Below are 15,386 nucleotides of genomic sequence, written 5' to 3'. Positions count from 1 at the left end.
AGTGCGTACCCTACGACTTTTGGTATTGCCTGCAGATTATTTCAACCTTTGCTTGAGCTGGTCTCACGACTGTCTGCCCTGCTGTGCAAGCCATGGACGCGGAGCAAGCTCTTTCGCTTCTGGAGACCCTTCCTGATGACTCTGTCGCTGCCTCATCCAGCGAAGATGAGTTTTTGGAGCCAGACAATCCTGTTGAAAATATTTATTCTGACGATGACCGCGACGATGACATGGCGAGTGAAAGCAGCGCCAGTGAGAGTGACATGGATGTCACAGACGACGACAGTGTCGCTGAGATGAGTGCCACGAATGGTGGAAGTGGACGTGGCAGAGAGAGAGGATTCGGCCGTGGAATAGGCCGTCGTCACGGTAGAGGTCGTGGTGCACAGGTACTAGGTACAGCCAGCGGTGCAACCTGCACTAGTCGATATTTGCAATACTTGGGACAATGCTGACACCACTGTGACTGGTAACACTCCTGCATTCCACCCAGAGAACGAACCCGGTATCCACTTACCTGAGGGAGCCACTCCAGTGCAAGGATCTGATTTATTGCATATTGCAACAGTTTGCCCGATCGGCAATAAATTCAAATAATTATTAGTGGTAAATAGTGAAATCTGTGTTCGTTTTCTGGACTTGAAAGTTGTTGCATCGCATTCCTGAGTGTTTTTACTTTCAGAATCACCCCATTTTGTACTTAATAAAAGTGAAAAATAAAAAAGTTACGGCATGAACAATGACGGTCGGTTTTTGCTGTACAAATACCTAAAACGGTAAAGGGTTAAGAGTGGAGTGGAGAGTGGATAGTAAAGAGTAACTCTCCACCACTGTACTTAGACTCTATACAGTCAGAAAGTGCAACAATTAGGCACAAAACTGACAGAGTACGGTGACATTCAACGTCCTGACACCTAGCTCCAACACATCTCCGAACACATCTCCTTATGGTCATTTCCATTCCGTAATAAATTATTGGCTCATCATCCGAGTTTTATGATATTTATTGCAAGGATTATCCAGAATAGTATGTCAGCGAGACCAGTGGCATCCTCGAGAAACATATTATTGGTGACAGATGAGAAGTCACACAGGAGATACGCCCTGGGGGACCATTTCCGCACGACCCAATCAGTTTGCAAATTGGTATGTGGTCACAGTGCGTTCTCTGCAGTTGCCCTTGTTGCCAGGGAGCCAGATAGAGCTCGCTTCAAACCACGTGAAGCCGTGCCGCCAGGCCCTATGGTAACATCAGTGCCCGATGGAAACTATTGTAGGAAGCAGATATATGTGGATGTTATCCACTGCTTTTCATGGTAACTTAATAACTGGATTTGAAAATCATCAAAACACCATAACCTAAGAGTCAGCATCCCAGAAAAGCTTTCCTCGCTACCATGCTTCTTACCGTATGCATTCATGGAGTGTATGACATAGGTGTGAGATATAGGTGTTAGGAAGGTGACAGATGATGGTATGACATAGGTGTGAGATATAGGTGTTAGGAAGGTGACAGTGACTGTATGTCATCTGACACTATGCGTTGCTTCTGGTGCTGAATATCTCCTACTACACCTTTGCCGCTGAACTCAATGTACATTCTTGTGGCACGAGATGATGCTGTGTTTGGCGGTAGGAGGCTGTTTTCACCAAATGCTTTTGGTTCTACCGCACCTACACCTTTGTCGCTGAACTCGTTTGTATTTTATTATTCTTATGGCGTGAGATTATGCTTTTTTGGCGGTAGGATTTTGGTAGAAGAATGCTCTTTTGGCTTGCATGGCGTAATACTAGAGAGGTTTAGTCCCACGTAATCCGTGTGTACTTTACGTGTGTGTACCACGTGATACTCAGTGACCCCGAAAAAATATCCTTGTCCTTCATTTGCTTTAATGTCGTCATCCAGCCTGTTGAAGAACAATAGCCTGACGTGTTTTTTGCTGAGCCAAGAGGACAACATCTGCACTGCATCCTGGGGCAGAGTACATGGCGACTGCAGAGACATCATTACATTGCAAAACGAGCCAATCACGAAGTACCGAATTATCTGTAAGTGTCTTTGGGCAGGAGACGGAGACGATAAGAAATAGTCCAAACCTGGGTGGAACATAATACCATTATGACCGCACCTTTACTTAAGGCCATGGCTGTATATCGATTATAAAGCCAGTCTCAGTAAATTAAAAAGCCATAGCTTCAAGCTTCCAACCCAGCAGAAAGGGTGAACAAGTGGATTTAGATTTTAATTTCTGTGTGAACTGTCACTCTTATGGCATGGCGTAGTGGCTGAGTCATTTTTGCATCTAAGATAGCTGGGCAAGCAGCGGTGTTTTGAATGATTATGAGACCATGGCTTTAAAGGGGGGGGGGGGGGGGGGCATACATACAGTGTGTTACAAAGGGTGTGGAATGCTGGTTCTTTGCTTGTGTTAGCTGCCCTGGGTAAATTAGCGTCTCCCTGGCACTCTCAGAAGACAAGCGTTGTAATGTCAATTGTAGTATGAGAAGATAAGAGAATAAAGATGGACGACTCGCAGGACTTGCCGTTCAGTTCTTGATACTTGTGTTTTGGGTCACTCTCTACTTCCATTCATCCATGCATCCTGGTGGGGATGTAGCATTTTCTTGTGTGATGATATTCATCAAACTGTCTCTTGTCTCGCATGCATCATGTGTGATAGAAGTCTTCTTTCCATTCTTTTGAGTAGTCCCTGTACATATCTGTGGGTCACTTTAATAATAATAATTTTATTTGGATGGCCCAAAGGCTGACCGCCTATCGTGGGTGCTTTTAAGTATAAGCATTGCACACAGAAAATTCTGTCATTTTTCTTTGCTTGTTGGCCTGTTCTTCAACAGATTGTTCCATAACTTCACAAGTTGGTAAGTAGGGAGAGAGAGAGTGAGAGAGAGAGAGAGAGAGAGAGAGTGAGCGAGAGAGAGTGAGAGAGAGAGAGAGCGAGAGAGAGAGAGAGAGAGCGAGAGCGAGAGCGAGAGAGAGAGAGAGAGAGAGAGAGAGAGAGAGAGAGAGAGAGAGCGAGAGAGTGATTGTGTGTGTGCCCATTAACACGTGTACTACTTCCACTTCTAACAATACTCCATGTACATGTACATTGAAGCTGTGTTGCCCGCTGCCACGGCCACAAATATCGTGTTCGAACGAGGTCCCAAAGCTCTTATTCTAGTTGATTGCTCCAACTAGTGACTAAGTGCAACATGTACATGTACACAGAGAGAAGAACGAGCAGTTGCTTTTCATCACTCTGAGTTTCTCGAACTGAATCGATCATCAGACGGAAATAGATAATGACCCTGCCCCGAGAGTACGGCTATATGCAGCTGTACCGTGAATGTAGAAAGCCCAGCGTAACAATTATCATACCATATGGAGTGTGTGAGAAAGTGTGTATTTCAGTCATGCTGCCAACGCATGCATTCGGCACCTGTTGGGCGCCCATTTGGCATTTGAAGCAAAAACAAGAACAAAGAAAAAAGCCAATCCTACCCTACCCCCCCCCCCCCCCCCACCCACACACACACACACTGCGACATCTTGTGGCATGTGCAGCTCGATCAATGCGCTCTGGTGCTTCTGCATGACACTGGGTACTTGAAATAGCGGTCAGGAGCCCAGTAAGTTGTTATTCAAGCAGTGAATTTGACCTCTGGGGGAGCACTAACATTGTGTCGTTACTCGCGAATTGTCGATACTCAGACAGTCGTTATAACCTAGTGATGCAAGGAATATTCGAATTGTTCCAATACCCTAGAATACCGACACCAGAAAGAATATTCGAATCCAGGCAACGACATTCTAATTTTGAAAATCGAAAGGTTCGCACTTTATGATTGTGTTTTTAGCTCCAACTTTGATCTCCTGAGCTGTGTTGAGGATGATAGTGTAGAAAAGAAAATATGTTGTGAGAACTGTGAAGCATGTCCTCAGGTCAAATCTGCTCTATAGCCAGTGAGTATTGACTATCAGCATGATCTGTATGCAACATGAATGTTGGGTCTAATGGAGTGAAGCGACCGAGGCACATCAGAAGAACAAAGAATATTCGTCCGTTTGCCCAAGCGATTTTGGAGAGAATATTCCTTTCCATTGCCTTACTCTTTCTCTTGTTCTGCGTGTAGATGTGACTGACTGTGGACTCCCCTCGATAGCTGGCCATAGTGGTATCTTCTCCTACACTTCGACCGGCATCGGTGCTAAAGCACTCGCCATCTGCCAGGATGGGTATGCTACTCGTAATGGTAAAAGCACGATGACCTGCCAGGCGCCGACAGCTCAGAGAGCGCGGGCTGCGTGGAGTCCAGTATTCTGTGATCGTGAGTCCCCAGCCTGCCTGTGTGTCTGACTGTGTGTCTGACCAGGCGCGTACGCCGGTGCCCTTCAAGGGGGGGGGGGGGGGTGTCCCGGGGAAATATTTTCAAAAAATGAAGGAAAATCCTGCATTTTGAGCGAAAAAAGGGGGTTCCGGGCACCCAGGAACCCGTACGGGGCAGGCGCCTGCTGACTGTGTGTCTGACTGTGTGTCTGATGCATCACATTAATAGCATTGCTGTGACATTGACGATGCTCCACACTACAGGATGCACTGTGGGCTTCAAGACTGCCCTGTTAGCTGCATAATCAGATGCTTGGGATTGATGACTGACGACAGCTCTATTCAGTCGCAATTTCACATAATATGCTCTTTATTGATTGTCTCACCACAAGGAGGGAAAGTTCCTTCTGCCAGCAGAGAGGGCTCAACACAGTAATGTGGAGCACTATCACACACAAGGCAAGAATCAGGTTTACAGGTTTGTCGCAACTCCGCCGTTTCTTGCACAATGCGACCATCAGTTGCCTGATGATTGCATTGTGCAAGACACTCCGAGTTGCGACAAATCTGTAAATCTTCCTCGTGCCTTGTGTGTTTTGATGGTCTCACTATGTAGCTGGAACCACTAGTCCTATCTCAGGTGCTATTCTGTAACTGCTCTGATCACCAAAGGGCCGGTTATAAGAACTTGCTTGCTGCCATGTTAATCACCGTTGTATTCCACCTGAAAAGTGATGTTATGAAAGGCCTGGTCGCAGCTATTATGGCTTCTGTGCTTCGCGTGTTATTTTCACATCCCATATACTTCCTCCGCGTCATCGAAATTGTCGCAGTTTGACTTTTGACATAAAACGGGGTATTTACTCACCAGCACTCGTATCAGAGGCAATGAATCGGACATAGGCGATAGTCATCAGTATAGGGTGACGGCAAAGTTCTATATTCTGTTATTGGAATCTGAAATTTTTGAACTAGACGCAATTTCTTCGCTGATGTCGCTGCGATGGTAATTTCAACTCCCTGAGATCAGTCAGGCGTTGCAGGCTGCACATTTCTCGTGCTTATGGCCATTCACTCGAGCCTCATCACTGTTTACCTTAGCTTGGGTGAGAATGACTTCGTGGAACAAGTAGCAGCGCTCGGAGAAACACCGAGGGGTCAGCAAACTAAATGCATGCAACGGCGATAAAATTTGTTGCTCTGGCTGAGACACTCAGTACATGATTTTACCTGCAAGAGCCGTGTACTATGGTGTAGACTCTACACGAAGTGCTAGTGATGCACGCGCAGGTGCCGTACCAGTGATGCTGAAAAAGAGGGCGCGCTGGATGATAGTACACTTACCTGCATGAGCTGTGACCACACAGGTAAAATAAATGGGCATGCCACGGCTAAAAAAAGTTCATTTTCAAGATCGATTTGGTTCCGCCGACGGTAATCAACCGACCTCGCAACGATCGTTTATTCTTACTAGGCTTCGTTAGGGGTGAAGTAGAAATCATCCAGAGCTAGCAGACGACAAGCATAGCAGCTCTTGTCCTGTAGAGAAAATCAAAGCGTCTGAGATGAGGCGCGACCAACTTTCAACCTTCCTTGAAATATTTCGGAACGATATTTTTGCGTCCATTGACATCAGCGACGACGAGGACTTCATCTCTGCATGAAAACTCTCAGCCCGACTGTCCTGGAACGTTACTCTAGTCTTCAGACTATCATACTGTGTAAAATGTTTTGAATGGTTTAGCTTATGGAGTTGTCAGTAACAAGTGGCAAGTCACTAGTCAAACTGCGACAATTTCGATGACGCGGAGGAAGTAACAGTTGTGCGACTGGCCCCAAACATCAGAACATCGCAACATTAATAGACTATGGAGTGGTTCATTTTTGACGGAGAGTTAGCAGCAATCGAATGGTGCTGGTGACAATTGATAAGCTGCTATTTCTTTTTAAACATTTAAAATTTTGCTGTGTCATTCATGTATTTTCAGCCATCAGTAAGCGGACCAAAGACTACCTGTTAACAGTGGATCTCTGCAACCCTCCAACGGCTCCCCTTAACGGCTACATTGCCATCGCACCCAACAGCAATGAGATTGGCGCTTTCGGCTACGCTGTGTGCCATACCGGATACACGACCAAGACGCATAAGATCACCTGCCAACGTCCTGATGACAGTCCAGTTAAGCCAACGTGGACCCCAGTCCATTGTACTAGTGAGTTCTGCTCTAGTTTCCCCTCTTTAACAGACACAGTGGTAATGTGCGGTATAGGCTTCTGCTGTATTCTCTGACTTAAGGGTACTGCAAGTGCCCTACTTGCCAGAGTATACCCTGCAAGCAGATTGTCTGTCCCGCAATACAGACCCTACAAGATTGCCTGTCCCGCAATACAGACCCTACCAGATTGTCTGTCCCGCAATACAGACCCTACCCTGTTTATTACTGACTTGGTGATCAGCTGGAGATTATCCTTTCATAAAAATATTTTCCAGTCTTGCTCACTTACTTACTCACCTCTGTATCTGTGTGTGTCTCTCGTTATCTTCCTTTTGTCTGTCCATCTCTACATCCATCTCTCGATCCATCTCTCCGTCCGTCTGTCCATCTGTCCCTATGTCCTACTGTATGTCCGTCCCTCCGTGTCACGGTACAATTAAATGGATGTGTGGATTGTGCCATCACACGCTTGTGTGTTTGTATTCGTGTGTGCATGTGTGTGTGTGTTTGTGTGTGTGTGTGTACATGTGTGTGTGTGTTTGTACATGTGTGTGTGTGTGTGTACATGTGTGTGTGTGTGTGTGTTTGTGTGTGTGTGTGTACGCGCGCGTATCAAAGTCATACCAACACACCCAACAGATCTGCCACGCGATGTCCCCGACAACGAGACATGCCTCACACCACCCAAAGTAGCCAATGGTAAAGTGCACATGCTGCCAAAGATCGAGGGCGCTGCTAACGCCGTGCTCGTTTGCGCCTCGGGCTACTACCCTAATGATGACACCGCCTTGATCAGATGTGTGCGTGGCAAAAGTCCCGGATCAGGATTTGCCTGGCCCCATGTCCAGTGTCAACGTGAGTTTGGATACTGGATAAGAATTTTTTTTCGTTTGGAATTAACTTTCGCTATATTCGTTAGGGGGCGCGAAATAACTAAAGTTTTGTACCAAACTAAAGTTTTTTCTGAACGTTTGGGGTGACAGACCTCGACCAACAACGAAATTTAGTACGTAACCAGCCGGCTGGTGGAGTGAAATAACGAAAGATTTCGTGAACGAAAATTTGTTCTTATACGGTATGCATGTAGCTGCAGTGGACCGTAGGCGTGTTAAAACAAAATGGCGTCACGATTTATTGAAAGTGGTATAGTTGGTGGTGCGAGTGTTCAAACCCATTTGAACTTCATACTGTTCGTCTTCTTTTTGACATGCTCTCTTTCCATCGTCCTTAGCTTTTGTTTGTTGAGAGCTGTTTTGGCTTTCTCCTATACCTCTGGGGGATGCCAAGTGATGGTTTTGAGAGGCTGGTGATGGCTGTGAGCGAGAGTTTGCCGATCGGCGTCGTCCTCGCTATAGCGTTGAAAATACTAGTTACTGCGCACCTGGCAGATATCACAACACGTCGGAGCGTCCAGGAGCAAAGGAATCTTGGGTTTTCACTGGAATCTAGTTCCTCCAGCATCGTGTAGCCCACCGTCGGTGAATGGCCGTCCAGAAAGTTCGAACCTGGTCTTCTGCAGCATCTCGCAGTCCTGCGAGGCACACTGAATACGCCTGTCATGTATTCTACAAATAAAAATCACGAAGTAGTGGACTTCATAGTGATGAGTCTATCCTGTATGCTGCAAAAGACGCAGGAAATGTGACTGGTGTCCGTACACTGGACGCCAATATCATCCCAGTCTTCTCCTGCAGGATCTGTTTGACATTGACATACCGGTATGCAGTGGGTCGACATTGGCCTGGTTTGGCAGCTATCTGCCTGGGTGGATGTAGCAGGTTTGCATTGGCGCGTCGTCCAGTCCGACATTTTCTTGTAACTGTGGAGTACCGGCAGGGTTTGAGAGGTTGCTCGTGCTGTGAACACATCTCTACTGCCTGTCTCGTCCTGGAAGTGCCGTCTCGCCGCTTCCTTGCTCTGCAGTCACGCCGTTATTTCGCTTTGTTTCGTTGTGCAGCTCAAAACCTGCCCAAACAACTGTGAGCTCGCAACATGGTATGGACAAATTGCACCACTCATGCTGGTTAACTAAAACCGGGATAGTCGAGTAAGCGAGTTCACTCCCTGGGCCATGGCAGGATCTGTTCAGCGCGGGCTATTCCAACCTCCAAGTGCATAGTCACGGATCGATCCATGCGGTGGTGGTTGACCTACAAAGAGCCAAGGTCTACGAGTACTACTATTGGATGCTGTCTACATGCAGTCAACAAAATCAAAGTACCTCAGTATGCCCCAGAATAGGGCATGTGCATCTATAGCATGACACAACAGGGGTTCTGGCGGCACCTGTCAAACAAGCAGTAGCGACTAGCGCCAGCTACCGATTGGAGGCTAGCCGCTACAGTCTGTCACTGAAGATAATTATTATGTTCACTGTTTAGACTGAGCACAATCAATGATGCCCAATCAATCTGCCCAATGTGTGTTCTCTTCCACCTAATTATAACGTCCCTACTACACGCACATGTCGTCACTCTAGCATGACTTGTGTTATTATTGTTTATTTTGATTCGCACGATAAATAGAGCACAATAAACGTTAACTTGACCGAAGGATAAAGGCGACTGCAGATAGAGGAACACATCGAGGTACAGGTACCAGCATCAATACAGTATCAGAGAGAAACAAACAAAAATGAGAGGTACGCAGAAAAAACTCTCGTAAGCCCAAGGGGAAGTGGTTGATGAGGGATGAATGCACTCTCCACGCTCATCTACACTGTTCGTGGAAATGCACACATACATACAATAATATACAACATAGCAATAGCATGCACAGACCTGAACATTAGTACCAAAAGCCGATACAGACAATATCCCCATACACCCAGACGCACACACACACACACAATGTCCCATGTATGCGCCCGTGGCGAGAAAAGCACGCAAATCTACAAATGCACTGGATGTGAACCCACAGATTTTCTCTTATAGCAACGATAGGGGATCTGATTCTGAATGAAACACACACACAATACAATCATTGAATGCCCATCCGCAGATGATGGCAGGTCCTGAAAGAACAGGCAGTGTTCCAGTAATGGGGAACAGAACTTCGAGTGGCGAGTGAGGTATACACACACACACACACACACACACACACACGTGCGTGCGCGGGCACACACTAAAGTATTCAGAAATAGAATCGACATTGTAGTATTCATTGGTTGGGGAATGGAAAGGAAAATAAAACATTGCTGTAGGTTATTGTTGTAAGGACACTGGGAGCACAACAGAAAGGTAAGCAACTTGCTTTTAAGCAAAGAAAGTTATTATTCCATGGATCTCAGAAGGAAGGAATGTTCCAGAATGCTGCACTGGCAACAGGCGGCCTGCATGTGCGTGGCCCCTGCAGTCGGTCCAGCTGCCGGCCTTGCAGTGCTGAAAAGAATGTGCAGTACAGCATGTCACATAGTATCGCAGCCTGGACAAATAGGCGCTGGGAAGTCCTAGTTATGTGCTCACCTACACCACGATGCACCAATCTTCTGAGCTACTTTGGCAACAACTTTGTCCACTTGAGACTCCCATGGGCTGAGCCAGTTGTTGAGGGCTGCACCAAGGTGGACGGCAATGGCCGCTGATGGCAAGGCAATCCATGACACACAGTCACTAGGGCATCGTCAACATGGCGCTGAGGCTGGATTGATAAAATCAACCTTTAGGCTGCCGCGGGGTTGACAACGAGGCCGCTGTCTCGAAGCTAGTCAGTCAGCCTGGTCACCGCCATTGATGAACCAATCGCCACCGCCAGCAGTGGCGGTAGGTTGTGACAAGTGTGGTGTAATATTGTCAGCAAATTCAGTACTCAGGATAAGATGAGTGACAAAGGGAACGTTGTGTTTGATAATATTGAAGTGAACAGGGATGATCACAAACCCTGCGCGTACTCCACCGTGAGTTACAAGAAAATTCCGGACTGGACGACGAGCAAACGCCAGCCTGCTACATCCAATCAGGCAGATACTATTACGATAGCTGCCAAACCAGGTCAATGCCGACCTACTGCATAATGTCAATGTCAAACAGATCCTGCTGGAGAAGACTGGGGTGTTGGCGTCCAGTCACTGAGTGTACAGACACCAGTCACATTTCCTGTGTCTTTTGCAGCATACAGGCTGAGACTCATCACTGTAGAGTCCACTACTGCATGAGTTTTATTTGTACAATACATGGCAGGCGTACACGGTGTGCCTCGCAGGACTGCGAGATGCTGCAGAAGACCAGGTTCGACCTTTCTGGACCGCCATTCACCGACGGTGGGCTACACGATGCTGGAGGAACTAGATTCCAGTGAAAACCCAAGATTCCTTTGCTCCTGGACGCTCCGACGTGTTGTGATATCTGCCAGGTGCGCAGTAACTAGTATTTTCATCGCTACAGCGAGGACGACGCCGATCGGCAAACTCTCGCTCACAGCCATCACCAGCCTCTCAAAACCATCACTTGGCATCCCCCAGAGGTACAGGAGGAAGCCAAAACAGCTCACAACAAACAAAAGCTAAGGACGATGGAAAGAGAGCATATCAAAAAGAAGACGAACAGTATGAAGTTCAAATGGTTTTGAACACTCGTACCACCAACTATACCACTTTCAATAAATCGTGACGCCATTTTGTTTTAACATGAATATCGCGGGTTGGTATTGTTGAAAATGTGTCAAAATGTTTTCAATGGAATATATCTTATATATTATTGAAATAGAAGAAATCACATGGAAACGAGTTATGGAGAAACTATCCACGACTGTAACAAGATAATTAGCGGTCAGAAAGTGCGATAACAGGGCACACAACTGACATGTTGCTGAGACATTCAACGACCTTCTTCTATGTTGATTATATTTATTGCCTCAGTGTCCGAGTTGTATATCGTAAAGATAACATTACCAGTTCACATAACAAAGTCGACTAATTGCACTGTATGCATTTCCTATAATTATGTCGACATAATAATATAATAATAATAGTTACAGCTCGCATGCCACTCATGGAAGGATCCATGGGCTTAACGCATCTGTCAACGAAATCCAGGCAGAAGAGCCGACAAAAGGCATCTCATTATTGTTAGAACGTATCGCGGTAAGAACAACTACGCAAGCGCAGCACATGTCGACATGTCGACATGGATGTGTACAATGTTATAATTATGATGATTGCAAGGCACACAACGACAGGGAAAGAGAGGACTTGTTCAGAAGTGGTTTCTTGTTACATTCATCGGTGAATCTACGTAACAATAGAATGGGAACTACTTGAAACTAATCTTACTCAATCTGCGGACGGAACTGTTTCTGCCTTCGTGGACTCATCAGCGCAGCACAGAGAAAATGAGGCCGAACCTGATAGCAATGAAGAAAAGAATTTCCAAAGCCAGATTCAAACCAGGCCCGAACTAATCTTATATTGGCAAATAAATGTTGATATCACCTCCGCCACTACTGTATTAATATGGACAAATAAAAGCGAAAGAAGGGGATACAACACTCCTCTAATCAAATCCAAGGTACAGTGGAGATTGGATATACCGACACTTCTTCGGGAGAGAACAAATGTCACTATATTCGATCTGCCACAACTAAACCCGATCTTTACAAAGGACTTACTAAACGACTTGGGCAACAGAATTGTGTCGCAAAACTCAACCTGTCGTTATATGCAAGGTCGTTATATCCGATCTCCACTGTGTCTTAGTCTCAGGTAAATAACTTGGAAGGATTTCCCTAAACTGGTCAATTGAACCATGATTTACAGGGAAGAAGATGTTCGTGACAAAAAAAAATTCTTGGCCCAACTTCTACACTGCGGTGTGTAAAACAGGGTACGTTTGGATGACACTGCACATGCTGTTCCAGAGTGCACCCACGGGACAAACTGGGCACGGCAACCATACAGAATTGAAAACAACATCAACACACATCCACACACACACACACACACACACACACACACACACACACACACACACACACACACACACACACACACACACACACACACACACACACACACACACACACACACACACACACACACACACACACACACACACACACACACATACACACACACACACACACACACACACACATAATTATATACTCACACACACACACACACACACACACACACACACACACACACACACACACACACACACACACACACACACACACACACACACACACACACACACACACACACACACACACACACACACACACACACACACACACACACACACACACACACACACACACACACACACACACACACACACACACACACACACACACACACACACACACACACACACACACACACACACACACACACACACACACACACACACACACACACACACACACACACACACACACACACACACACACACACACACACACACACACACACACACACACACACACACACACACACACACACACACACACACACACACACACACACACACACACACACACACACACACACACACACACACACACACACACACACACACACACACACACACACACACACACACACACACACACACACACACACACACACACACACACACACACACACACACACACACACACACACACACACACACACACACACACACACACACACACACACACACACACACACACACACACACACACACACACACACACACACACACACACACACACACACACACACACACACACACACACACACACACACACACACACACACACACACACACACATATAATTATATACTCAGTAAGACTATGCCTGCAGCTGCAGAAAAAGTGTTCAGCATCCAATTACTTGGGGGGAGCAATGACACATGTCAAGAAACAATGGATCACTCGTAATGTTTTGCTACTCTGAGTTTCATGCACCGTGTGCAATCATCAGGCAAACAATATTCAATGCAGGCTGGTCAAAGCATAATGGAAATTTAAGGTGGATGCAGGCAGAAACAAGTGTAAGGTTTAGCGGGACCCCTGATATGTAATCAATGGGCCAACTTGCCGGCTGAGAATTGTGTGGAGCTGAGTGCTAGATGACTATAGCATAGTGGGGCAGTGTGTGCAATTTGCCAAGGCGCTAGCTGTTGGATGCCTGCACTACAGCAGAGCCAATTTGCCAAGGCGCTAGCTGTTGGATGCCTGTACTACAGCAGAGCGAATTAAGTCCGACGAGTTACAGTACAAAAACGATTTTGTTTGTGGTAGTTTGTGCGTTGTTCTGCTTGCATGTATTCATCTAAATTTGTGTGTGTGTATGTGTGTATGTGCGTGTGTTCATGTATGTGCGTGTATGCGCGTGTATGTGTGTGTGCATGTATGCGCGTGCATGCATGTGTGCGTGTGTGTGCATGTATGTGTGGGTATGAGCGTTTGTGCATGTTTGTGTATTTTTCATACTTGCTATTGTCTGCTTTTGCTGAACTCAGCTCTAGAGGAAAACGACAATAGTACCGACATCGCATTGGGTAGCACTGACCCAGGTACAGAGAACACACTAGTCTAATCAGCAATGTGCATGCACCATTATAACATACATACACATATTTTTCGATTCCATTACAAGCCGGTGGGAACATAATACACCCCTTCCACATATCTCCCCCCCCCCCCCCTCCCCGCCCATGGCCCCACTCATCCCTCCTGCCCCAACCCGCCACCACTCTCCCTCCCCCCCCCCCCCCAGCACATCCTACTTCTCCCCCCCCCCCCCCACCAGCCATCATCTGAGTGCCTAATTTTCAGCTCCATGGCAAGCGACAGACACGACTATAGTCGACTTCAATACAGTAGTGCCACTGGCTTTTGAAAACCGTATAATGAGCCATATAAAGGGTAAGACCTAACTTTCAATTCCAAGAATCTATGCTCTTTCGGACCGCATCTATACATTTTGCCATGGTATACAATTTTGAAAGTAATATTCAATTATGATTTCACCACCCTATCGGTACTTTCTATGCTGTGCGTGATACCCTTTTGCAGATGATGACAGTCGATTCCCGTTGACAAGTATCGGCTTCATTGTTGGAATGACGTGCCTCGGGGTCGTCGTTGTTGCCTCTTGCGGCCTGGCCATCTTGCTGCGCCGCCGTGGTGTGCCGCTATCGATCTACCTGAGAAGCGCCAAGAATCTCGTCTCGAACCCGCGAGGTCACGCTACCACGAGGAGCGAAAACCGACGTCCCAGCGCCACAAACCTAGTGCTCCGCCGCGACTCCAGCTTCATCCAGGAATGCAACATTCCCATCGTCGAAGCTTGCGAAGGCTATCAAAGCACACAATTGGAGCTGATACGCAGCAGAATCCAAGTGGAATCCGATGAGGTATCAACCGACGTACCGGTGTCTACGACAAATTCTGTCAACGAGCATGACAATAATTGATCAGTCACAGAATTATTAGGATGCACATGGCCTCCTTGGTAGTTTTTTCATTATTACTTCTGTCATTTTTTCATGATTGAAAATACCCTGGTAATCTAGTTTCCTATTTCCCGGTTGATTTCGGTAATTTCGGCAGAGAAGCCAGGCATCGACATTTAGCTACCACCTTAAAGCCACCAATGGTATACATATACATGTATTATGTATGTGTAGGAACTGCTGGTCAATTCATTCTACATTACTATCATCTTATACCTGGCAGATCCCTGGAACCGAAACATTCCGCCGACAATCTTAATTATGTTATGCAGTATCGTATCTATTCCCCAATGGAAGTCTTTCTTCATTTTGTACATTTATATTTTAGACCAAAAATTCAATTATTTTTCTCCAGACTCAGTGTGCGAAATAGATACAGATATAGGGTAGATG

At 46.3% G+C, this 15,386-nt stretch overlaps 1 protein-coding gene across 1 annotated transcript in view; it reads left to right on the top strand.

Moving 5' to 3' along the window:
* The window catches only part of LOC135826243 (uncharacterized), a 38,941-nt gene extending 23,555 nt beyond the window's left edge, over positions 1–15,386 (top strand). Inside the window, exons 22-28 of the mRNA XM_065338872.1 lie at positions 1,907–2,049; positions 2,860–2,883; positions 4,138–4,332; positions 6,320–6,544; positions 7,166–7,402; positions 13,998–14,051; positions 14,554–15,386. Of these exons, the coding sequence (XP_065194944.1) occupies positions 1,907–2,049; positions 2,860–2,883; positions 4,138–4,332; positions 6,320–6,544; positions 7,166–7,402; positions 13,998–14,051; positions 14,554–14,954 (1,279 nt within the window). The 3' untranslated portion in view covers positions 14,955–15,386. The remainder of the gene's footprint in view (positions 1–1,906; positions 2,050–2,859; positions 2,884–4,137; positions 4,333–6,319; positions 6,545–7,165; positions 7,403–13,997; positions 14,052–14,553) is intronic.

Source organism: Sycon ciliatum, chromosome 10 (genome assembly GCF_964019385.1).
Source record: "Sycon ciliatum chromosome 10, ocSycCili1.1, whole genome shotgun sequence".
NCBI classification, from domain to species: domain Eukaryota; kingdom Metazoa; phylum Porifera; class Calcarea; order Leucosolenida; family Sycettidae; genus Sycon; species Sycon ciliatum.
This window is presented reverse-complemented; position numbering and strand designations above follow the sequence as displayed.